Source organism: Mastigoproctus giganteus, chromosome 10 (genome assembly GCF_048544385.1).
Source record: "Mastigoproctus giganteus isolate SK-2022 chromosome 10, ASM4854438v1, whole genome shotgun sequence".
Taxonomy (NCBI): Eukaryota; Metazoa; Arthropoda; class Arachnida; order Uropygi; family Thelyphonidae; genus Mastigoproctus; species Mastigoproctus giganteus.
The window spans coordinates 88409188-88435299 of NC_143584.1; the positions used below are offsets into that span (position 1 = coordinate 88409188).

The window sequence follows — 26112 nt, forward strand, 5'->3', positions numbered from 1 at the left end:
GACTAGTATTCCTTTCCTTAATACAGCCTCACTTCACATATGGAATCATCTCGTGGGGTACGACCAGTCAATATAACCTTACGAGAATCAATTCAATTGTCAATCGATGTGTTCGTTCAATTTTGGGCCTTCCCTGGAATGCATCGGTGACTTCGAGATATAAGGAAGCGAGACTCTTAAGCATCTACCAACTGATACAAAAAGCTGAGGCGGTCTTTGTCTACAATGCTTTGAAAACACCGAACTTTCCTCCTCTCTTCAGATCCTTTTTTATAACAATAGAAGAAGAAGGAATAAGATATAATTTAAGAAATGAAACGAACTTGAAGGTTCCGCTTTTTAGAAAAGCCATAGGTCAGAAAAATATAAAATACAGAGGCGCAAAAACCTGGAATAATCTTCCTGAAAACATCAAAAATGCCATTTCACCAAACAAGTTCAAGAAGCTCCTGACTGAACACATCACCAGGGATGTCTGATCAAAATCACCTTCCACTCAACTCCTGTACTTTCCACAATGCATACTAGTTTGAAAATTGTGTAAACAAGTTGAAGGAATAGCTGTCAAAAAGCTTGTAACACTCTACGCAATTATTTCATAATTTTTTCTTTCATACTTGTTATTGTAAAAGTACTCACAATGTAATTATAAGTACTGTTGTTAACCACGCGACATGTGTGGTTGGTTTACGAAGTCTCTGTAATGGAATGTAGAAACATGTCCGATTCATGATGTATCTGTTTTTATTGTTATCTTTTTCAAAGGGAACACCCCCTAAAAAGCCTCTGGCTTATGTGTTCTCCCTCCCTTCTTGCTGTTATCTCCCAACAATTGTAACACAAAATAGAGATAAATAAATTATCAAATTATCAAATTATAAGTGCTGTGTAGGGACTACCTTGTCCATACTCTGTAGGAGTTATTTTGCTTTTCTTTTTCGATTATATTTACTTTATTTTCAAATTTCTACTCTTACACAGCTTTAGACAAGTATGGAAATGCAGTCCTTTGATACACGGCCAGGTGTAGTCCCCTGATGAAAAACCTGATCATGTATCAACTTTTATTTTCGCTGACATCGGATTTAATTGTATTTTTGTTCTATTTCCCCCATTTTTTGAACTAACGCTAAATTTATCCACCAATATCTGATGCCAACTACTGTTATTTTATTTTATTTTATTTTACAGATCAATTTAATTAATTTATTTATTTTACAGGTCGCTTCCTTTAAAATATCTCTTTTATGTTTCAGCTATTATTCCTTTATTCCTTTTTGTTTTCCGTGTAACTCACACTTATATCTTTCTTTAATATGCATATATATACATCTGCTGCTGCTTTGCGCGCTTTGGTGCATTTGACATATTCAGTCTATTTTTATTTTCTCTTTATTTCCACTGTTTTTAACTTATTAGCACTATATTTAATATCTTATACAGTGAAACTTCTCCTAACGGACACCTCTCTTTAACGGACATTTTCAAATTCCCCAACTCTCCTCTATTGGTTTTAACGTGTTTTCAGCTTCTGTCTAGCGGACATTCTCTGTAACGGATGCGGACAGGCAATCTGCACTGTTTCATTTAGATTAGCACTTAATTTGATCTCTCCATTACGGACAGCCTCACGGCCCTTTTTCTAAGAACGTTTCTTCCACGTATTGCCTCAATCGTGTGTTTATTTTTTATTTCCGATTCTCAAGGTTTACGTCGCAGTTCTAAATCCTTTTTCAAGAATTTTAAGGCACGTGTAAAACTTCTGATGAATTCAGTGTGTGCATGGGGGGGGGGGGAATTTTAGTTTGAGTTTTCAGTTTTGTTCAGTGTCGTGTGAAGTGCACAATGCCTTCTCGTAAACATTTAACTTGAAAAGATAAAGTCGAACTCATTAATGCGTATGATCGGCAAAAAAATAGTGTTCGCAATCTCGCTGCAAAATTCAAAATTGGGAAGACGCAGGTAAGCGACATCCTAAAGAAAAAAAATGAACTGCTCAAACAATTTTGGCAACACGTAAATGATCAGGTTCAAAAATAATTCCTGAAAACTGTTGGACTTCAAATTGACAATGTTACGTATGAGTGGTTTTGTCGCGCACGTGCTAAAAAAATTCCCATTAATGGGCCTATTATTAGGGAAAAGGCTTTAGAGGTTGCAAAATCTATGGGAGTAAATGAGTTCAAAGCTTCTGTGGGATGGCTAGACAAGTTCAAAAAAACTCGGCATAAAATTTCTTGAAAATGTTGGATCTGTTGATCTGTTTCTTGGATCTGTTGATACTGGGGTTCTAACAGAGTGGACCGTCAAATTGGAAGATTTATGTCGTGATTTTGAAGCTAAGGATATTGACAACTGTGACGATATCGCAGGGTTGTTTTTTAAAGCTCTTCCTGAAAAAACAATGAGTCTAAAAAACGAAAAGTGCCAGTGCGGAAAAATTTCTAAGGAACGCTTGACTGTACTATTGTGTACAAATATGCTGGGAGACTTTGAACAACCTCTTGTTATAGGAAAACCACAAAATCCTCGTTGTTTCAAGGGCAAAAAGTTGAATCTTTTGAATGTTGACTGGAAGTCTAATAAAAAAGCATGGATGACACGAGATATCATGAGCGAATGGATAAGTCACTTTAACCAAAACATGATTCGTCAAAACAGAAAAATTATTCTTTTCATGGATAATGCTGCATCTCACCTGCACATTGAATTGTATCATTCAAATCGTTTTTCTGCCACCAAACACATCTGCAGAGTGTCAGCCCTTGGATCAAGGGATAATAAAAAATTTTAAACTTCACTACAGAAAACGTGTTTTAAGACATCTCATTGCAAACATGAACGATGTAACATGTGCGAGTGACCTTGCAAAGAAACTCAGCATCTTAGATGCGATTCAATGGATTTCCTCTTCAGTAAACGCAATTAGAAAACAAACTGTCGTGAACTGTTTTGTAAAGTCTGGCTTCTCAAGCGCAAAAATTGAAGTTGTGAACAGCAATGTGGAGCACCAAGAAGAACAAGAACTTCAACGTTGATAATGTACGATACTTCCGCTACAAGTGACCCTGGCTACAAAGATATAGACTCAAACCTCACTACAGAAGATGATGATATCAACGACATTATCATCGATATTTTTCAAGAAGTTCCTCATGAAGATGAAGAAATGGAAGTAGGCCATTCTGTCAAAGAACAAATTAACGACAAACCACCGATGAAAATAGAAGTGCTCGTACAAATCAATCGTTTAAAAATGTTTTTCGCCGCTAAAGAAGATACTGAAGGACTTTCGATGGTTTCTTCACTCCAAACAAATGTTGAAAACAAAATTATCAGCCGGAAGAAGGTGCAGAAGAAAATAAGTGATTACTGTATGTATTTTTCTTAAGATAAAGTCATAATATGCACAGCACAATTGTATGTATATTATTTACAAAAATATTGTGCAAAATCTGTATATAATTTAATTTAATTTTACATTAAACGTTTAACGATTTTTCTTTATCTCTTGTGTATGTAATTGTATATTATTTACAAAAATATTGTTCAAAGTCTGTATATATTTTAATTTAATTTTACATTAAACGTTTAACGATTTTTCTTTATTTCTTTTTTTTTTCTCCCTCAGACTTCTTGTTAGTGGACACCTCTCTAATGGACACATTCTCGTTCCCCGTGGCTGTCCGTTAAAGGGAAGTTTCACTGTATATATATATATATATTTTTTAATGACATGCACAGATTCCAATTAACATGATACATGCAAGTGAGATTGCAACTAACACAATTCGCGCAGAGCAACAAGTTTACAAAGCTTAAAAAAAAGAATGAAGAGAAGATTCTGAAAATGTATTTTTTTTATATGATTGAAGATTTCAGTGAAGGGGAAACACATTTCACTATAATAACGTAAAAACCCACACTATTCCAGCTATCGGTATTTTTGCAAATGTAATAACATTGAGTTTATTACCCATTTATAATCAATTGCATTAACAGAATAGCCCAATAAACCAGACACTGCAAATTGTTTTTATTGTTTTATGGCTATGACTTCTAGAAATGTGCTTTAGAAAATATATCACAAAGGCCTTCAAAATTGATTCTTATAATAGAACAAATGATAATGATGAAAGTGTAGGGCATTTTAATGATTTGAATTGGTAGCTAATACAATTTACATTATAAAATTGACCTTTTAGAGAGATAAATAGCTTAGTTATATAGCAAAAATTTCAACTTCCGAGGTCTTGGAATGAATAACTAAAAAACGTGTTATTGGGTTCACATTACGATATTTTCACGATACGATGGTGTCTCTGGAACGGATTATTGCAAAGCGAGGTACACCATACACTGTATTGTATAGCTACATGCATGGTTTGAAATGTGGTATTTATGAATGTTTAACATTCATTTTTGGATTAATGTTCATATTTCGATTTTGTTGATACCGAAAAAAAAAAAAAAAAAAAAGACTCGTAAGCCCAGGAACTCGTAAAGTGGGAACTGCCTGTACACTACTTGGACTAATTCCAGTTGCTAGCTGAAAGAGTAGAGGCAGCAAGACTAACATTATCTGACCCAGATGCCTCCTAGAGAGTTACCAACAGGTTCAGTCCGGTGGACTATCTAGCAGCCAGCCTGTGAAAACTGTTTTAGAGCTGCACCCTCAAAATGTAAGGAAGACTGCATCTCTCCACAATGCCCATCATACCCTCAGACATCAGTCATACTGAGTGATGGAAGAAATAAGGATTGCCAAAGCTTTGCTCTGGAGAGTGAATATGGTTTAAGCTTGTTTCTATGACATATTTAACTTTTAAAAATGCAACCTAACAGTTCCTAATCCAGCTTAACTTAAATAAACATGCTATTTGTGAAGACAATCATTCAGCACCATAAAGCATCTGCACCCACTCCAAATGTTCTAATTATCAAATTTAGTTAAAGACTAAATTTGATAATTAGAGGTCTCGCAACAAGCTCTATAAGATAGTTTATAAGGTCTATTTCAAGTCAGGTCTGGCAACTAATTCTATTAGATACAAACTGTGAGGAAATGGCAATAAGAATTATAAATCTCTATGAAAAGAGTAAGAGAACTTACTTTGCTGCACCCGTGCACTATAGATCATCTGTGTATGTCAGTTCTGACTATACCACTGAAATGTGAATACTGTATAACAGTTCTTATCACAGCTGAGAGTTCTTTTAAATCAAGCACCACATAGAGCATGGCATATCAAGTGATTTTTACTGGTTAGAACATGTTTTGGAACTGTTGCAACTATATGATTTTCTTTCCAGTTATGTTACAGAAGTTAAACAATCCATAGGTTAGAAGCAGGAAATGGCAACACAAACCATTAATCACTGACTGTAACTAGATACTCACTGCGAAACAGATTTCTTTTGAGAGAAATAAATGTTCACTAAAATTACAAAGAACAATAACCTGAACTTTCCCTTCTATACATGCAAAATCTATCCACCTTTACAAATTATAATTCCATTACTTTAAAATATATGAATATCAATTAAATTTAAAAACATCCTTATGTTCTGAAACTTACCAATAAATTTGTTCTGTATGTCATAAACAGTCACAATATTCATCTCTACTGTCGTATTGGATCTGAAACAATTTTAACTTATCTTTTACTAGTGGTTTTACAATATGTCAATATACATAATATATACATAAAGATAGGGCTGTAACATGCAATTTTTAAACTTAGTATTCCTCACCTCTGCTTAGTTACACACAAGGTGACATAAATTCACTGTGAGGAAGGATAGTTACAGGATAGATGTGAAGAAATGTCCCTTCATGCTAGGGAGAACTAGAGAAACTATTAGAGGGGACAGACATCCTTCTGCTTTTCACAGTGGTTTTCATTTAAGATGATGTCTAGCACATTCTCTCTCTCTCTCTCTCTCTCTCTCTCTCTCTCTCCTTAATCAAAACATAAGATATACTTGTTGCTAAAACTGATGATCAAAAGTGAAACGAACCTTATATGAGAAAGAGTAAAACAAACTATGGCACTGACCTGCAATATCACTGACACACAATTAATCAATAAACAAAATTATAGAAATTGAATTTATTTTGCAATACTAATAATGGATTCAGAGTAATTCTCAATTTATTTGAAAACTGAAAATGGGTCAAAAGTGAAATTATAAAATAAAAGGTCAAATTCAAGGACTGTAACATCCCTTGTAGTAAATATATATGTAAACAATTAAGATCACATTTAAAAAAATTCCCAAAAACAAACATAGTTTATGTCCTATAATGATCAAATTTAGTTAATGACTGGATACAAAATAAGGTGTGTGTGCATGTGTTTGTTTATTTGTTTAAAGGTTTTATCATGCATCAGCATCTATGCCTATAATGTGCCAAGTCAAAGATGTATAGAATGTTAAAATATAATGTTATAATAAATATATTATTGTTAAAAGAGTATGGGCAATAAAACAGTTAAAAAGCATAAAACAATAGAAAATTCTAAATAAAATTATATAAATTAATACATTGTACAAAAGTTACATATAGCTGGCACATTATCATTGTCCAATAAAATCCATCTGAGTGTATATGGCTCCGACAGATGAGTAAAACATAAACAACGATCATTATTAAAATACGGACATTCAATTAAAATATGGTAGATTCAGTGCTTTTTTTGTAAAAAAAATAGGTGCCGGTACTCATTCTTTGCTATGAGGAAAAATTGAAAATTAAAAGGATATGAAAAGTACTCTGAAAAAATTTTTTTTCCTGATATTATTACTTTAGTAGTAATGTTTTTGGATTAAGAACAACAAATTGAGTATATTAACACAGTTTATTAAGAATAAATTTATTATTCAAGTATATAAAAAAATAATTAAATGTGAGTAAAATAAGTAAATAAATCGGTCAACTACTGAGTGCTGGGCACTCAAGATGAAGGGTCCATAGTCACGAATGGTCGTTAGTGTAGTATCTCAAATAGAGAGCTTTATGGTAACTGAAAAAAGTTTCCAGTACCCCTGCTTGGCCTAAAACCAAGGAACTAACGAAAACATTGTCGATTTGAGTGTTTCCAGTTGTTGTGAATGACGGTGGGAGAAGCAACTCCAACTTCTTCCTGGAAAAGCGATTAAACTCTTAAGGGAGAAGCGACTGGCAGGTGAGTGCTGTGCAAGGCTCAGCGCAGGTGCCTACCCCACCACCGGCACCTCAACACTGGCTCTGAGTACCTCCTTGCTGGGACAACTCCAGCTTTGAAAATTTTTAAAAAATACTTTTCGTCTCAAAATTTATAAATGACCTTTATAGAATTATTAACTAACTATTTAGCAACCTTTTTGTCACCAAAAGAAGAGTTACTTAGTACAAGGAAGCATGCTATCAAAAAGAGCTTTTTTTTTTTTTTTTAATTTTAACATAAAAAGTAAATGATAGATTTCAATCGAAGTAGTTTTCCCCTGATAAGCATCAAATAACGCATAGCTAATGTGATTTTTAAATTTTTAGCTCCATTAGTGACGGAAATAGGGGGGGGGAACACAAAAATTACTCACATTTTCCTGTCTGGCGCCGCCATTTTTAATTTTAAAATTATATTTTAAACCTACTTGTTGAGCTCTTTCCAACGGTGTATAATAAGCTATAGGTTGTCGACAACATTTTTGGTCCCCCCCCACATTTTACCCCTCCATTTCTTAGACAAATTTTTGTCAACAACGATGGCATTATTTGGCCCACATGATATACAAACCCATGCAAAATTTCGAGTCAACAGGTTGAGTGATTCCAGAGATACAATGCTGCGACAGACGGATGGACAAACAGACAACCGAGTGACATTATTATAAGGGTTTTTCATCATTTGACTACAGACCCTAAAATAATAAGTAAAAATAAATAACATAAGTAAAATTAATTTCATAAAGTTTTTGTAGAATATTCCAAATTTTTATTAAGTTCTCATCCGACACCCTATGCCAACTTCTTTTCTTCCTCTGTGTGTCGTTGCTGAATGACGTTTCCGAAGCAGCCACGAATCGACATATTTTGCTGGATCGAAGCGGGTCAAGCGGGGGCCTGCAATTTTAAGAAACAGTAGTTAAGAAACTATTTTTGTCATCAACGAAGCTCTTGTTGGGCTGGTGATAGGATTCATTTGTGAAAATCCTCGTTCACATTCACTTGATGAAATTGGTATCGTACTCAGAGCGTCCATCAAATGCTTCCATTCTCCCAAAACCATCTTTTCAATTAGGTATTCCCGAAATCCACGAATTGCATCTCTTTCATTTAACTGTAACCTAATTGACAATTTTCTAACTTCATTTTCACCAAATGTCAACAATTCATGTTTAGAAGGTTTAAACCTTCGTTGTCCTTGTTTTCCTTCTCTCGTCATCGATGTTGTCATTAGTTCCTAAATCTGAATTTTTTCTTCTTTCTTTCTTTCTTTTCTTTTTTTTTTTTTGAAACTGTCCAAAATGTTAGTGTTATTCGGATATTCAAGTACTGTGATTGTGTAAACAGAGATAGGGAAAACTTACGGAAAAATGTCAATAACGCACATCCGCGAAACAACAGATGATTATTTTTCAAGGTAAAAGAAAATCGCTCTCTCCTAATTCTCGAAAGGGGCACTTACAATTGATTCACAGTGGTGTCCAACCTATGGCCCGCCCGGAAAGTTAACTAAATCAGCATAAAGAAATCTAACTTTGAATTTTTTTTTTTAATATGGCTCCAGTATGGGAAAAGTTTGAACACCACTGCAGTAGAAGGTGGACCAGAGCCCATTGGGAATACCCCTTGATCTGCTCACGGTTGACCAGCGCGACACCTTCTCCGTATGTGGGACAGGTGGTCCCTTTAGCTCTCTTAATTCGTGCAGCAGCACTAATTGCCTAAATTGCCTGAAGGGCAGAAATGCAAACAGTGCGTACCGAGTTAATTCTCTCCTAATCTGTTCGCTATATGAAAATTTTCTTCACTCAACAGAAGGTATTTTAAATGTATCTTCCAAGGGGAAGTCAAAATAATTCACTAAAAAAGGACTTCGTTAAACATAAGTCCATTAATTCCATGTAGTCTGTATAGGGGTCTAACAGGCAAGAGTTAAAAAAGGTCACTGATTTGGCTACAGTGTCTGCCAAATCATTTCCTGAGATCGCAATATGGCTGGGGATCTAGCAGAAATGAACATCAAATTCAGATTATGAAAGGAAGTGCAGTTTCTGCTGTATCTGTGAAAGAACAGGATGAGGACTGAACCTCACCAATTATAAAGCCTGCAATGAACTCAGAGAATTGGTAGATATATTTTTGTGGTGGGTGGTTTGTATATGATCTAAGGCTAGCTCAATTGCGTGCAGCTCTGCAGTGAACATACCACATTTGTGGGAGATCTGCTCAGATACCGTGGTGTCTGGGAAAACACCTGCAGATCCCATAGACACTTCTGACCTCAAGCCCATCTGTGTAGACTGGCAAGGTCAGAGTATTCAGATTGCTGTGCTAAAAAGAGCTGCAGGTAGACAGCAGATGGAATACTGTCCTTTCTCCAATTGTTGAGAGAGAAGTTGCAATTTGGACACGAGCATGCCAGGATGGAGAAGGTTGCCCTGGTGATGGGGCAACATTGTCTAAATCTCTGAGTAGCCTTTGGATACGAATACAGAATGGCTGATTGGCAGTCTGACGAGTTGTACAGATTTTCCAAATGTGGCTACTGCAGAGCTGTGAACATACCACAAATGTGGTATGTTCACAGCTCTGCAGTGAACATACCACATTTGTGGGAGATCTGCTCAGATACCGTGGTGTCTGGGAAAACACCTGCAGATCCCATAGACACTTCTGACCTCAAGCCCATCTGTGTAGACTGGCAAGGTCAGAGTATTCAGATTGCTGTGCTAAAAAGAGCTGCAGGTAGACAGCAGATGGAATACTGTCCTTTCTCCAATTGTTGAGAGAGAAGTTGCAATTTGGACACGAGCATGTCAGGATGGAGAAGGTTGCCCTGGTGATGGGGCAACATTGTCTAAATCTCTGAGTAGCCTTTGGATACGAATACAGAATGGCTGATTGGCAGTCTGATGAGTTGTACAGATTTTCCAAATGTGGCTAAAACTGGTGTCCATGTGGGATCTTTTAAAAGGCTTGAATAATGGTATGTTCAATCTCTTCAAAATCTTGGTGTGCTGACCATTGCACCTTGTTGTGCCTCCATCATGCATTCATGCTCCAGTGGCAATACAAATCGCCTGATGGTGGATGGGATCTAGCCATTGGAGTATGGTGTCTAGCAGAAGCGTATACCTGGGACTCGTAATCTAACTTAGATCGCACAAGTGCATGATAGAGGCACAACAAGGTGCAACAGTCAGCACACCAAGATTTTGAAGAGATTGCACGTAGCATATTAAAGCCTTTAGTGCACTTCGCACATAGTTCATAAATGTATTGTACAAGGGGTTTTCGAAAAGTAAGATAACACACTCAATGATGTTTAATAATACGAAGTTGAAATTACACACCAAGAAATAAGTGAACGTGCACTACATCTCCACAAAGTCTCCAGTTTTATTGATGCGCTTGTCCCAACAATGGATCAGTTTATCAATACCAGTACTGAAGAAGTCCGTGCCCACACGCAATAACCAACATCGCACTGCCTGATGAACTTCCTCATCCATGGTGAAATCCTTTCATGAAAAGGTGTTTTTTCAGAGGGCCGAACAAATAGAAGTCTGAAGGCACTAAGTCTGGGCTGTAGAGGGGGGGGGATGTGACAGAGTTTCCCAAAGATTACGGTGCAACCACTCACGAGTGGTGTGGGCAGTGTGTGGAGTTGCATTGTTGTGCAACAAAATCACACCATTTGTCAGGAGTCCTGGTCATTTGCGTCGAATGTTGGCTTTCAGTTTTTCCAACATTGCACAGTAAAGCTTCACCATACACAGCAACCAGTTCACGGTGAATGTCACTTGTGGAAGACCCTTTTGCTTGAAAAAAGCAAATAACTTTACGAACACCTGTTTTGGACCACACTCGCACAGTATCCGCCATTTTTCAACTGGAATCTGCTGTGAGGCAACAGTACTGCAACACTGCACTGGCGGTCTTTTTGAACATTATTAACGGGTCTATCTGTCCATAGCGTTTCATCTCATTCCCTTGCACCATTATTCAGAAAAAAAATGTGTTACCTTGCATTTCAGAAACCCCTCATAGAAAGGCCAATTTTCTGCCAAGTACAAGTCACAAAAATCTAGTCTCAGGTACCACTGTAATAGCATTTTGTCAAAGCCTCAGTTCAGGTTCAGGGTGAAGATTGCACTTTCACGAAAAATGAAATGCATGCAGTCTTTTGCAGAGAGAACCTGAATCCATTATTCATTGCCCATGAGTTCAGGTGGTCAACAACATGTTGCAGTTGCCTCTCAATTACCCTCATGTTGCAGGATTGAGAGAATTTGCTAAAATCGTCAACACAGAGGGCACAGTTTACAGTTGGAGAAAGTTGTTCTGTGATGGAATTCACTTTGATGGCAAAAAGCGTAACACTTAAAACGGATCCTTGAGGTACTCCCTCCTGGTGGCTGAAGGGCCAGGAGAGGGTAGTTCCTACATGGACTTGGAAAGAACGACTGAGATAAAAAGTTTTTAATAAAAGCTGGAAGATGACCTCTAAGTCCAATGCCATAAGTCTTTTAAAATTCCTAATCTCCAAGTTGTGTCATACACTTTTTCCATATCGAAGAACACGGACACAAGGTGTTCTCGTTTTAAAAAGGCATCTCGAATAAATGTTTCGAGCCTGATTAAATGGTGCACAGTGGACCTATTCCTTCAAAAGCTGCACTGCAATCTGGAGAGGAGCCCATTTGCATCAAAATACCATATAAGGCAGGCATTGATCATTCTCTCCAGGATTTTGCCTTATGCCAGCAATCAGGAAACTGCTCTTCTAGAAAAATTCTATTATACAGACAGAGAAAGTGGTCTCTGGATTTTGTCGACAGATGTTTGATCACATCATAATGAATGTGATCTGGTCACGAAGTGCTTGCCTTAGTAAGAGTTAGTATTCTTAGTAAGGCAAGCTTAGTAAGAGTTTCTAACTCTTCTCTTGTAAAGGATACAAATTTCTAGACTTGAAATTAATTGGCTGCTTTTCAAGTTTGTCTTTCAGGACCAGGAATTCTTGGGAGTGCAAGGACATTGACGAAATGATAGAAAAGGTCTCCCCAAGAATATTTGCTATTGCAGTTTGATCTGCAATAACACATCGATTATTTTCCAGGAAAATGTATATTTTCCCTTCATTTTGCAGATTTTGTCCCAGACAACTTTAGTGGTCGACTAAGTAACAGTGGATGTAAAGTGGATCCATGATGCCTTTTGGCTCTGATGATGAATATAGCGCTTTTGTGCATGCACATTTGAAGTTTCAGTGGATCAACCTTGATGATTTTGAGATGCAATTGATTGATTTTCAGAGCAGCTCAATTTGGAGGCAAAAATTTATTGACCAGAGCTGATTTATAAAATATTGAAAGGAAATGGAAATTATCAGTGACGGGATTAGCCAAGAAAACTGCAGAAAATAAGGTATTAAAAGTTTGTAATTCCATTCCTGAAACTTTTGTCTGTTTAAAAAACCTCGCAACAGCATTATTAACAATTTTCTCATCAACATATTCTTGTGAGTCGTTGTTCTCAGTGATGAACTTTGTTAAGTCTAGGAGTCTTAAGGATGAAACTAGTGCTGCATCTCTAAAAGTTACAAAGTATAAGCCTGATGTAAAGTATCTGTCATAGATGATGCAGCAACAGAAGTTAAATGATGTTAAATATACTTACTTTCCTTTCCTTTAGTTTTGATATTTTATATTTACAATATAAGAGAGGTTTACCATTTTATCTTAAATTTGTTCTGTAAACTAAAAGTAAAATTTTTTATGAAGGATTTTATTGTAATACCATTATTAAAGCATCTTTGAAATAATGTCTTTTATTTCATTCTTTTTTTTTGTTGCGCTTTTTTCAAGTAAAACATGTATGAGAAGAATAATGATATACTGCACAAAATTCCGAAGGGCACGCGAGGTTAGTTTTTTAAAAGATTCCGCCAATTTTGGCACACACCCTTAAAAAGGTTCACCACCCCTGCCCTAAAGTGTGATATGTGTACCCCAGGTACACATACTACACTTTAGGAAACACTGACCTACCATCTGAAATGGATTCAAATGCAGTAATTGTGCAAGCCAGGGGAGACAGACCAATGTACATTCAGTGCTATTCAAACCACCAAGTGGCTTCACAATCTTTATCCTCTGCATCAGGGGTGGGCAACCTCTGCTCCACAGGCCAACTCCAACCTGCAGTAGTTTTCAAAATATGTTTATTATTATATATATTTTTGAATTAATGGAATTTCTGACATAAATTTAGAAAATACACTGCACATTGTTACGACAAATAGATCCAGATATCAATTCACTGATAAAAATGAACATCATCAAATCTCTCATTAAATATTATAAAAATAAAATATTGCAATTTTTGTTACTATAATTGTATTTTTATCTTGAATTTGCATTTTACAATTAATAACAGAAAACTGTTGACAACAATTTTTTCATTATACACTATTTTAATAATCCTAAATATCATGGAAAGCTAAAAAAAGTTTGGCAACGCATGTAACTCACAGACATTTTATTTGGCCCACCATTTATAAAGGTTGTCCACTCCTGCTTTACATAATAACACTATCATTAAGAATGTTCCATTACTTTCAGATTATGTTACCAATGCTAGAACCAGGTCTGTAACAATACTTAGACAATACTATACCATAAAAATATTACATATACGGGTGAAGTGCCAACAGAGGAACAAACAGAATGCAATGTACTATGTTAACTGTTTTAGTGGCATTCCTATACCCGTATACATCCAAAGATTGTAAGCAATGTTAACTATGATTTGTGAAAAACTGTGTTACTAGCTATATGTGTGTCTTAATTATCATTGTTGGACCACAATACATTTTCACTACTTCAACTACCATCAGCTGTGAACCAGTTCTGCTCAGACACAAGAGGCTTATGGAATATAATACAGGTTCAGAGACCCACTTCTTTTAGCTACCAGAATGTCATCATGATTGATACAAGTACTTTTCATTCAGCATTGAAGATTTAAATGGAATCATGTGTAAAATCAATTTTTGATTACAACAAAAAAAGAAGTTGCCGATTCTAATCATGAGGTGCCTTCTTCCAGCCGTTACTGCAGATTTTTTCAGATACTTATAACAGACACAAAAAACATTCCCCATATATAGCACTTCCACTTGCCTTTAGGAATGCTCCCTCTGCAAAGGCACCAACAATCATGTCTCTTGTAAACTTATAATATTACCAACTTTTTCCTAGTAAACCATTAATGATAATACCAAAGTTATGCAGTTCTACTGGATAAGCTTATTTCCATGTAGGTGACCAAGAATTCCATTTAGATTTAACAGGTTGCATTTGCGTATTGGATTTCTGCTGAGTATAAGCAGTATATATAAGCTGTGGCACTTAGCCACGGACAGCTTACATCAGGTAATTAACATGAAGGGTTAACCAGGAACTGTAATCAACTTGAGAATTATCAAGTATAGGATGATTTCAGGAATCAAAATAACAGAAAAAGCCAAGAAAATGATGATGGTGATGATGCTGTTGTTATTGTTGTTTTTTAGAATGGAAGTCTAAAGGTAGAAGGGTTACTATGGCCAAAACTGCATTTGTAACTTTGGAGTAATAGTCAGCATGGTATAGGCAGACTTGGCAGTAGTTATATATAAATTAATCATTTTTATATATGTAAAAAGCTTAGTTAAACTAATGTCATCTCAAATAAAATGGGGCTTAAGTTAATACATATCCTAGAATATGTATTAAGTATATATCCTAGGCTATGTTTTGCAGTAAGTGGAGGATCATCTACAAACAATAAAAAGAGATGCTAAGTGAGTACAATCAACACATGTTCTTGTCAGTACCTCTTAATTCCTATATTAAGAAGCTAGATTTTCACAGAAGTGATATCTCATAGTAACTTGTTACACATTTGAGTTGTTCATTACACAATCATTACCTTGTGTAATGAACAATCGAAGCAACCAGGATGGAGCCAATGCCAAAAGAATCTCTTGTCACTTGGCAATTATGCTTGTTTCCTGGTATTCCAGCATGACTAGGAATCCAGCAAAATGTCATGGCTGATTACTATTGTTGAGTAGAAGTATTTGCAATCTAAATGTGTTTCAACAGTGGATATCTAAATGTGTTTCAATAGTGGATATCTAAATGTGTTTCAATAGTGGATATCATGTGGATAGTGGATATCCATGGATGTCAATTTTGGAAATTATTTTTGGTCAGGGCTGTTACTGCTCTTAAAAGGAACAATATAAATTAATAATTATTAAGTAATAATTAATAATTATTAAGTATTAAGCAATTATTAAGTAGGATCAAAGCCATCTTAATACCTTCACTGCTGGCTTCCTGACCCAGACTAAAAACTACAGGATTGAGTCAATCTATATTGGGAAAGGCAGAGACATTTTTCAGCTTTCTACTCTATGGCTGAATTAGTCAGCCAATGGTAAAGGTTTGCTTGACAAAAATATCTGGTTTTCCTTCCATCAAAACAGAAGAAAACGGTTCTAGTCAGGTGGTTTCCCCTCCAAGTAGATTAAAACCCCAGACACACGAGTCATGATACAGCTAAGGTGTTAATAAAGTTCTACAGTGAACACACTGCATTCATGCAGCAGCAAAACTGAGACAGTAGATATTGGGATGATTCCTGAAAAACCACAGGTGTCAGTTTTTGAATTATCCATGCAAATTTGCTGAGTTTGTACACTGGCTAAGGAGTAGCCTGCAAGAAGCCTTTTAACACGTTGACTGCCAAGGTTTATTTGGGTAAACTGGTCTCTGACGCCAATTTGAGTTAGGCATGTTAAATTATTCAAAACCCAAATTATAATATATATTCATAACCAAAACTCATAAAAAATGCTTACTGTTGTAAAAAAAAGCCTAGGGGAATTATCTCGTAGTTGGCATATGTAATAGAAAATTCTTCACAGCAGCCAACTACGAGTTAATTCGACGTGTTGTAACTTGCAGAATTCTCTATATATCAATTCGTGCTGTGCGTAAATCTCTAAAACAAGGATAAGAAGCGACCACTGACTGAAGAAGAGCTTGAGTTCTATGCTAATATGAGTGTGACTCGGAATTTAAAGAGCTTTTTGACGAGTCATACGGTTCTGGTTCATAGATCGATCAGATCAAATACTCTCATATTATTCAGTGCTAAGAAAAACCATCAGATGTCCGAAAAAAACTGCATTATATATTATAGAAATATATATGCATAACGCATACATCCTTTTCCGTCAAGTTACGGGTTTCTCTGAATTTCGGACATTTTTTGGTGGAACCTGTAACTTGACGGAAAAGTTACATTGAATCTTTGATTGGAGAAAAAATTCTAAACGTTCCAAAAAGATTAGGTGTGAATAAATTCTGTTTTCTGATGCCGTGGTTGATTTTTCATTCTTATTCCAGAAGCCAACTGTCCATCAGTTGCACATATTTGCTACGAATATACTGTCCTGGGCCAGATCGCCAAATACGAATTAACTTATAGTTGCATTCAACGTGTTAAAGAGTTTCACTTATTAGGGAATGTTTACCACTACTTATGAAAGTAGCTGTCAAAAGAAGATGTGTATATTGTCCATGGATGTTGCACTGTATCTAAATCTTGACAATTAGCCAGATGAATATTCCCATTGCTGCACTAAGTTCTTGTAATTGGACCCATAAAGATTTCTTTTTCATTACATTTGTTTCTGAAGAAATTCAGCAACTAAATATCAGAGAGTTATGTCCACACAGAATGAGAAAGACTAGAACTTTAATTGCATAGTTAAGGAGCAGCACCATTTTCCTAAGATGTAGGATTGGGTTCACTGGCACCTACATACAAGCATTAAAGCCAGCAATGTTCTGAAAGACCCAAAAGCAATCCTAAGAGCACTGTGTTCAAAAGGGCTCTGCTATGATAGTAAAGAACATCTTACAGCCAAATATTAGGTCTCCATAGTGCAATCGCAATTTGATCAAAGCTTGATACAGGTAGAGGAGAGCTGATCAGCCTCCATGCCATAAACAAGATAACTTTAATGTCAGACCTAAGAACAAGATACTACTGGTATCAGCTGAGTTCTATAAGCAGACAACACTTTGTACAAAAGTGCATGGCTGTGGATTTTGATATTAACAGCCATTAACCATCATGTGAACTCCATGATTATTTTGTTTATTGAGAATTGCAGCTGTCTTTCAATGGAAAACATTCTATAAGTGGCAAATTATTGCAAGGTCATCAGCACAAAGATAAATGTCAATGTTTGCAGGAATGTTCTAATCTATATTGTTCATTCTAATTGCAAAGAGCATAGACCTGAGCACTTATCTTTGTGGAACACCTGTTCATCTACAGTACGCTACAGGCTGTGAAAAAATATTGCAGTTTCATACTTGAAAAAAAGTTCTATTTTGAAGGAAACATATGACTATCAGTAGCTGACCTTTGCTATATGGCAATGTCCAGACATACCATGTCTGGACATTGCCATATAGCATGTCTGGACATTGCCATATGTCTGGATAAGATGTTCATTTCAGATGAAAGCATTTCACACATTAGATTTGGCTGTGGCCATAATTGGTAACATGGACTGATTTTTCCAAAAGCCATACTATATCCATCAACTGTGAATTTTATTTTCAAGCATCAAACCTAAACAACTGGTGAGGAATATTAACTGAGAGGCTGTTTGGATCCATCTGATATTCTCCAGTTTCAGGAAATAGTGCTCTGTTGCAAACTGCTCTGGTTCAAAAGGATTGTCATGGAAATAGGAAATATTTTTTGTAATAAGGACAGGTGGACTAGAACTAGGGTATGTCTGCTAGGAGCAATAATTAATGATGTCACCAACAGACTGTAAAGTTTTAAGGGGGAGTTAAAGAGAATATTATCATTCATGTGGAGACTAATTAAGCACACATGATTTGATGATTTGTTAGACAAATATAGGACCATGCTGAAGAAATGCCACGAGTTAGATCAAAATGTCTGTGTGTCTGCAATTCTGCCCAAACACAATAGGAGATATTATATGCTAAAAGCCTTTTGGATTAACTCAAGACTTAAAGGACTCTGCAAGGCTTCTGGGGGGGAAATTTTTATCATCTTGGCTTGCACTTGTAGTTAGAAGGAGTCTGTTTTGTAGAGACAGGATACATTTAAACAAAGGTGGCGCAAGAATTTTTACCAGTATAATTGAGGATACCTTAAACAGGGACACTGCTAGTTTAGGGGGACAAGGGTAATGTAGATACGTGTTTATCTGATAATATTGGTCAAGGTAAAATCGCGCACATACCTCAAGAGCTCTTGTTTGTTGCCACGACAGATCATATTAGCAAGATGTTCTGAGGACAGAAACGTTTCAAATGAGCAGGTATCCAATTCCAGGGAAGCAAGCTTAAATAACTTCAAGGTGTGTGCCAGGGTAGTTAACTATACATGGACACTAAGTCTTAACTGTCTATACAGTAATGTCAGAAGTGTCATCAATAAAATGAATGAATTCAAAGTGCTGATTAGGACAAGTAACGCTGACATAATAGGGCTTACCATGGAAACATGGTGCCACCTGGAAATAGGGAATGATGAGTTTCAGTATGGTATGCACAATGTATTTAGGAAGGATTGGGCAGATAGAAGGGATGATGGGGGCGATGCTTCTTATCAAAAGCAGCCTGGGTGTGACGAAAGCTTTCCCAGATTCAGATGTTTGGCATGCTAGTATAGAATCTGTAAAATGTTTTCATTCAATTATAATCATAGGCTTGCTGCAGAAAATTTTTATTTTAAACATAAATTGCTAATGAAACCAACTACCATTTGACTTTGTGGAGAATTTACTCAATTTAGAGATAATTTTAGAAAAATACATGGTTGAAATATGTAGACAGAGGATGCATATGCTATAATGATAAATACATGTACACACACACTGCCCTACCACAATTTTCAGCCAACTACATACCTACAAATAGCTTTTATTTACAAAAAAACTAGTAATGTGTGCTGAAACCTTTAGCCTTTATGACAGCTCTAGCCTCTGCAGAAGACTCTCTACCAGTTTTTTGTAAATATTTTCTGATTTTTTTTTGCCATTCAGCCTTCACAAAGTGACGACCAGTTCAACTCTGTGTTTTGAGCAGTCTCTTCTCACACACAACTGATGATCCAATTTATCCCAGAGGTTCTCTGTATGATTCAGGTCAGGGCTCTGGGTCGGTTAATTTAACTTTTCAATGCTAGTGTCAGTTAACGAATCTATCACAATGTAAGCAGTATGCCACAGAACGATGTTCTGCTGATACAGGTATAGGTCTTCCCAAAAAATGCTGCCACAATATAGGTAACACATTATTGTTTACGATGGCTAGACAGCCCTCAACATTCATTGTGTTCTCCAAAACAACCAATGGTCCCAGGCCAAACCATGAAAAACAGCCTCCACCAATCCACGTTTCCTCTGTCAAACTTCACTGTCGGGACAAAGTCGATTTCTTTAGGAATCTGCCACACACAGGCAGCACTGTCAGACTGGTAGACCATGTACTGTGACTTTCCATTGGTCTATGGTCCAATAATAGCAGGCCTTACACCATCTAGGTATCTAAGTTATACAGTGGCTAATGAATGGCTGCACAAATGTGATAATCCATATCATTCATCATCATGCACACTGTACTGGTGCTGACACATGTCCCAATTGTCATACTGAGGGCTTTTGTGTACTGCAACAATATCGGTCTGCATTATGAATGGACAACTCTTTGTAGTAGTCTCCTGTTACGTTCCAAAAGGTTTGTAGTAGTCTCCTGTCACATTCCATCAAGATTTTCCAGGTAGTTTCAGCACCAGACCACTTCTATTTGCACATCACATTACCAATCGTCAACCTAAGGATCTGTGCCATTGAAACATCATGTAGAGAGAAATTGCTTATGTGGCACCCTATTATTATCCTATGCTGGAAGTCTATTAATTCTATCGACCATGGCATCTAGCATTCACAATTGTACTGTCTCTTCAAAGACCTACAAGCATATTTATAATTGTGTCTGCCATGTGAAGCTTAGGTAGGACATGACCAATTCTTAACGAAGAGGTGTCCAAATATTAATCATAGGACATATGTGCATGCACATGCATGTACAGGATGGTCTAAAGTTCTGTTCCATAGACTGATGTAAAAGATTGAATTGGATTGAAAAAAGATTGAAGTTTTTTGCACGTTTAATTATTTTTTTAAATTATTTTTTTTTGCCACATTGGTGAATATGGACAATGTGTGATTAATAAATTTTCAAAAGGGACTCCACTTCCCTCTTCTTCACAAAGCAATCAAATGTGAATATATCAACTGTTGACCACATTTGCAATAATGTTTGTAATATACATAGTTTTTTTTTTTTTGCATAAACTATTAGCATTGTTCTGCACCTGTTCCAATGTTCTTGGATGATTTAAATACTCGCCTCGGGAATACATATTTATATTTAAATATATATCCTTGAAGTAACCCAATCCTGTAGGGCAGGAGTTTTGTCCCATCTTGTACACTTTTATTTATATATATTGTTTTTTTTTTTAAAACTTGATGCTTCAAAATGGCAAATGCAATTAGTCTTTGCTAATCCAGGAGTCCAGGGAACCAAAAATTAAATTAACCATTTATTTAATAATTTCTAATTTTAATACTTACACCCCTTTAGAATGTAGAGCTGAACTGCTATCTTTTCCAACAATAACAAGATAATTTCTAAACCAATAAAGAATTAATTTCTCTCCTTCAAAGGCAAAACATGGTCCTCGGCCATCATGATGATAAAAATATACAGCCTAAAAATACAAAGGGTATTTTATATCAACATATATATGCTTTATGAGGTGCTCTGTAATAACACTGTTATTACATAGTGCCTCATTAACTAATTGAGAAAATAAAACTCAAACTACATTACGTATGAATTTTAACTTAATATGATAGCATAGCTTAATTTATTATGGTACTCACCTTTTTTTTTATAATCTGCAATTGATGTTTGAGTAGGGTGGATGATAATTTTAATTTTAATTAGGAGTAAGTAAGTTGGGGTTTAAAAACAGAAGTTAAAATATGCGCACCGGTACAGCAGTCCCCAAGGATTCGAGTTGCCTCTGACAGAGACAAAGTCCTGCCAAGCCTTCCGCTTGCAGTCGCGAATCGCCTTGGTATAATTTCTCCTTGCCATAGCATATCGCTCCTAGTAGTCGTCCAGGTTCCGGTAGACTGACCGTCTGGCTCGCTGAAACTTTCTGCGAGTCTGGTTGACAAGGCGCCTAAGTCTGTTTAACTCCCCACACCACCAGGGAACAGACGTCGTTCTATTCCTTCCTCTCCTCATAGAAGCAATACAAGCCTTCTAAAGAAGCTCGGTAATTAAGGAAACTCTTTGGGCTTCCAGGCTACGACTCCAACGTTGTCTCCAGGCTTCATCGGCAGTTACATCGGTTAAGACTGACTTAAACCTCCTCCAGTTAGCAGTACTCACCACAAATCTATCCATGTCACTATTGACAGTTCTGTGTTCAAACGGACGGATCTCATATCGTAAGACCTGGTGATCACTAGTCAACCAATCGGTCTCCACAGACCACTCCATGATTTCATTGACTAAATTACCAGTGCATAGCGTTATATCGATGTTAGACTCGCCTTGCAGTGTAGAAAAGGTACAAGGTTGATTAGGGACGTTTAGGATCTCGAGTCTATTTGCCAGTATACAATCTTCAAAGAGTAGTCCTCTATAGTCGGAATTTATACTACCCCAGCTTACTGACTTGGAATCTATGCCTATGAGAATTTTCTTTCCTGCTAACACAGCACACAATTCTATGTACCGCAGATAGACCTGTGGTTCTTCCCAATACTGGGCATAAATACTAACCAAGTACACTCTGCCAAATGAGCCAATAATCTGCGCACAAACACTGTGCGTGGAGCACAACTTCTGCAACTGGGTAACCACCAGATCTCTGTTGTAGACGACTATCGCGGCCTGACAACCCTGACCAGACTGAACAACCTTATAATCTAGGGGATATCTGCGAACCTTATCATTCGCCGTGTACGGCTCTTGCAAAAGGATACAGTCACATTTTTCTTTCTTGGAGCGTTCGGCCAACTGTAGAGCCACCAGATACGATCTCTGACCGTTGATCTGTATTATGCTGAACCCTTCAGTAAAAGCTGTTATGGGTGTACTATCCATAAACAACCTTATTCTATGTATAAAGTGCTTTAGCATCATAATACACAGCCATTTCTGAATAAACAGAAAATTTTTAAGGCGGCATCGTTTTAGGTTATATCTCATATTGTGAATACCTTCACAACGAGTTGCCATGATATTGCACTACTTCGAATAAGTAACGCTTCACCTAAGGAGAAGACTAATGTTACTTATTCTCAGATAGGTACCACCACCCAGACGGCACCGTTTCAGGACTATTTGGCCCTTCTTCACCGAAGATGTGTATTATGATGCTAAAGCACTTTATACATAGTCTAAATTTGTTCGCAGCTTGAGGCTCTAGCCCTAAATGCGCCATAGTCAAAACCTTATTCTTTAACTGTTCTAAATAACTTTTGTAGATGGGACAATCTCTACTACGAACAGAACGGTCAGAGACGTTACCTCACTTTTTACAGTTAACACAAGTCGGCTTCTCGGCCTTCTTGGGACACTCCTTGAAAAAGTGGCCTTCTCGAGCACAATGATCACACACAGCCTTGAATTTACAGTTCCTCGCTACGTGCCCGAAGGCAAGACACTTGAAACACTTCACTGTGAAGCAGATATCATGGACTTTGTAGGACGACTAGTGCAAGAACACTCTGCCCTTCTCGATCAAGATATTTCGCAAGTCTGTGGGAACCTCGATGATCCAGTTCTTTGTATCCTTGTTCGCGACCTTCGCCATGGACCGAATCAAAGTACTCTTCTGGAAATGAGCTTTACTAACACCGCACGAACTGAAGTTCTGCTCGTACATCTCAGACAGGAAATCTTCTTTCTCGACATCGGCATCTACGTCGTAGATGATGAGACGTTTACCGGGCTTCTTGAGGACCTCAGTTTTCAAGCCTTTTGCTTTTATCATCTCACAGTTTAGTACCCTTTGGGTGTCCTCTTTGCTGGCCACCTCCAGCCTAACTCCGGTGTCCTTTATAGTTCTCATACGACGAACGTTTACGCTCTTCAGAACAGGTTCACGGACTGCAAAACGATGTTTCACAGTCTCACTGATCTTTAGAGTGTCTGAGTCAGACTTTATCAGAACGGCATGCACTTCCGTCTTCTTAGGAACTGAGTTCTTCGGGCTTCGCACGACATCAGCATACGACGTGGGCGCGACGTTCACAGAGGAATGACTCTTCTTCAACATTGTCTTTAGCGACTGGTTCTCGGCATATACTTCAATAGCCTTGGCTTCCAGCTGGTCCCACATTCCCAAAATGGCATACATGGCCGCTCTGTTGACTTTGTTCGAGTCGTTGAACATGTAGTCGTGGAGTCACTGATGCACAACTTTCATGTCTTTGAAGTTTTCCTGTGGATCTTCCTTGCCATTGGAGGAGTCCTGTCTGAGCCGTTTCACGGCAATTCTCTGGGTTGACTCAACAACTGTTAAATCGTTAGATAAGTCACTATCCATTTAGACCTCAACAAGGTCTTCAGGCAAACGGTCGAGCACTACTTGAGTCGTTACTGGACCTGAGCCTCCAACGCTGCCGTCCGCAGTACCAGAAGCACCAGGATCAACAACCTCCATCGTCTCACCATCCGGTGTCTTTGAGCCTAGCTTGGCCCTTGGCTGAACAGACATAGTCAGTTCCTTTGAGTAAAATACAGACACTTTTGCAACAGTACTTTGAAAAGTATATATAGTTATATATGGATATATAGGCTTATGGAAACACAATGTTCGATTCCAAGAGAGTCCCGCACTACACTAGTCATTTTTGACCGACAACAGTCCGTCGATCAGGGCCTACTTAGCCGACCAGGCGTCCCCTAGTTGCCCACCCGGAACTGCGTGGAAGTGAGGCCAACCAGTCAGCAGTAGTCACTGCACAGGTTAATAAGAAGTCTCTTATTGGAAAGGCACTGAGATCACTATAATAACGCTAGATCAAAGTAATAAGAACACTCTGCACCCAGACTGCCAAAATGGTACCGGGCTGTAGAAGTGAACAGTTTGAATAAATTTGAGAAAGAACTAGACAAACTATTAGGGAGGAAGAACAGGTGATATGGGTGGGAAGCATTTTTTGTTTAAGCTGTATAAAGCGTGCTTTCTTGCATCAACTACTAATGCTAAAAAATTAAGAAGGAACAGACAAAAGGAATGATTCTTTAACTTAAAATAAATAATTTTACCCATTGATATGAATTCCTTCTATTAATTACTAAGTCTCTACTTGCATTGTAATGCATAGTACTACTTTATACTACCATTATATTAACACATTTAACTCCACTTAAAACTTCTGTGCCTACCATCAGTAGTTGTAACCAATATCTGGTTCTACTCTTTTGATAAACATTAGTATTCTGCTAATACCACTGGGTTCCAGCTTTCTTGATATGATAAAGTTATTTTACTATTGAAATATCCTGGAGAAATCTCCAGGGTTGCTGACATATTTATGAAATATAACACAATACAAACAAAACAAACTAGTTAACAACCTTGAAATGTTTCAAGGATTTTTCCTAAATCAGCACATTATACACTACAAAATTTACTAAAATTAAAAAGAATAAGGCCTGTATTTACAAATACTTTCATCCTACTGCATATACAGTGGATTCCGGGGCCACCGGTTAATCGGGGCAGCCATTTATTTGGGGCAAATCTTAAAAAGCAGAAACCAATCGAGAAAATAGCCAGGGTTTACTTCGCTTAATTGGGACAACATGGCGTTTAATCGGGGGAGGAGACAGAAGCATTGGCAATTACCCTACGATTGTCTCCAAAGGTACCACGTGGTTCGGTCGAAATTCTGGAGGTCAAAACAATAAAAACAATTAGCAGTCACCTGTTTATTGGGCTTTTCTGTTAGTGAAATTTATCATAAACGGACAGTAAACTCGATCTTACTGAATTTGCGAAAATACCAACAGCTGGAATTCTGTGGGTTATTACGGTGAAATTTGTTTACACTTCCGTGAAATCTTCACTCATATAAAAAAATTAATTTTCAGATCTTCTCTTCATTCCTATTTTTAAAGCTTTGTAACTCGTTACTCCGTTCTCACTTGCGCATATCGTGTTACTTGCAATTTGTGTGTGCCGTGTTCTTTGTTATTGATTGCCGTGTTCTTTGTTATTGATTGCTTATTTTTTTACTGTTTTAAATTTTAACTCCCAAGTTGAACTGAAAAAAATTTTGGACAGCATCGTTAAACAGGAATTTCAAAAATACTTCAAGCAATGGGAGAAGCACTGGAATCGAAGTATAAACTCTCCTCTTACAAAAATAATAAAATTAATTTGGACTAACTACAGTAAGGCTAAATTAATCTTATTGCCCCATCTGAGAAACATTTGACTCACACCTTGTATCATAAACATTGTTTTTTTTTGCATTAATAAAACTAGATGTGCACACATGCACACACACTCTATCTCTCTCTCTCTTGAAAAATGTGTTTCTCCAAGTAGCTATAAATTCTGTACCAATCTCAAATCTCTCATACCATGGCATATTACAACCATGTTTCCAAAAACCCTCTCTGAAATCCAAAATTCTCTCTCTCTCTAAACGAGAGAAATCAAGTTAATCATTTCCTTTCCCACAAACT

General features: G+C 37.0%; 1 protein-coding gene across 2 annotated transcripts in view; it reads right to left on the bottom strand.

Moving 5' to 3' along the window:
- LOC150079140 (vacuolar protein sorting-associated protein 11 homolog) overlaps positions 1 to 26112 on the bottom strand; it is a 697977-nt gene that overhangs the window by 528454 nt on the left and 143411 nt on the right. For both annotated transcript variants that reach the window (XM_090382204.1, XM_090382205.1), the window contains 2 exons: positions 20964 to 21100; positions 5580 to 5641 (listed from right to left, as the gene is read on the bottom strand). In XM_090382204.1, the coding sequence (XP_090238330.1) occupies positions 5580 to 5641; positions 20964 to 21100 (199 nt within the window). The remainder of the gene's footprint in view (positions 1 to 5579; positions 5642 to 20963; positions 21101 to 26112) is intronic.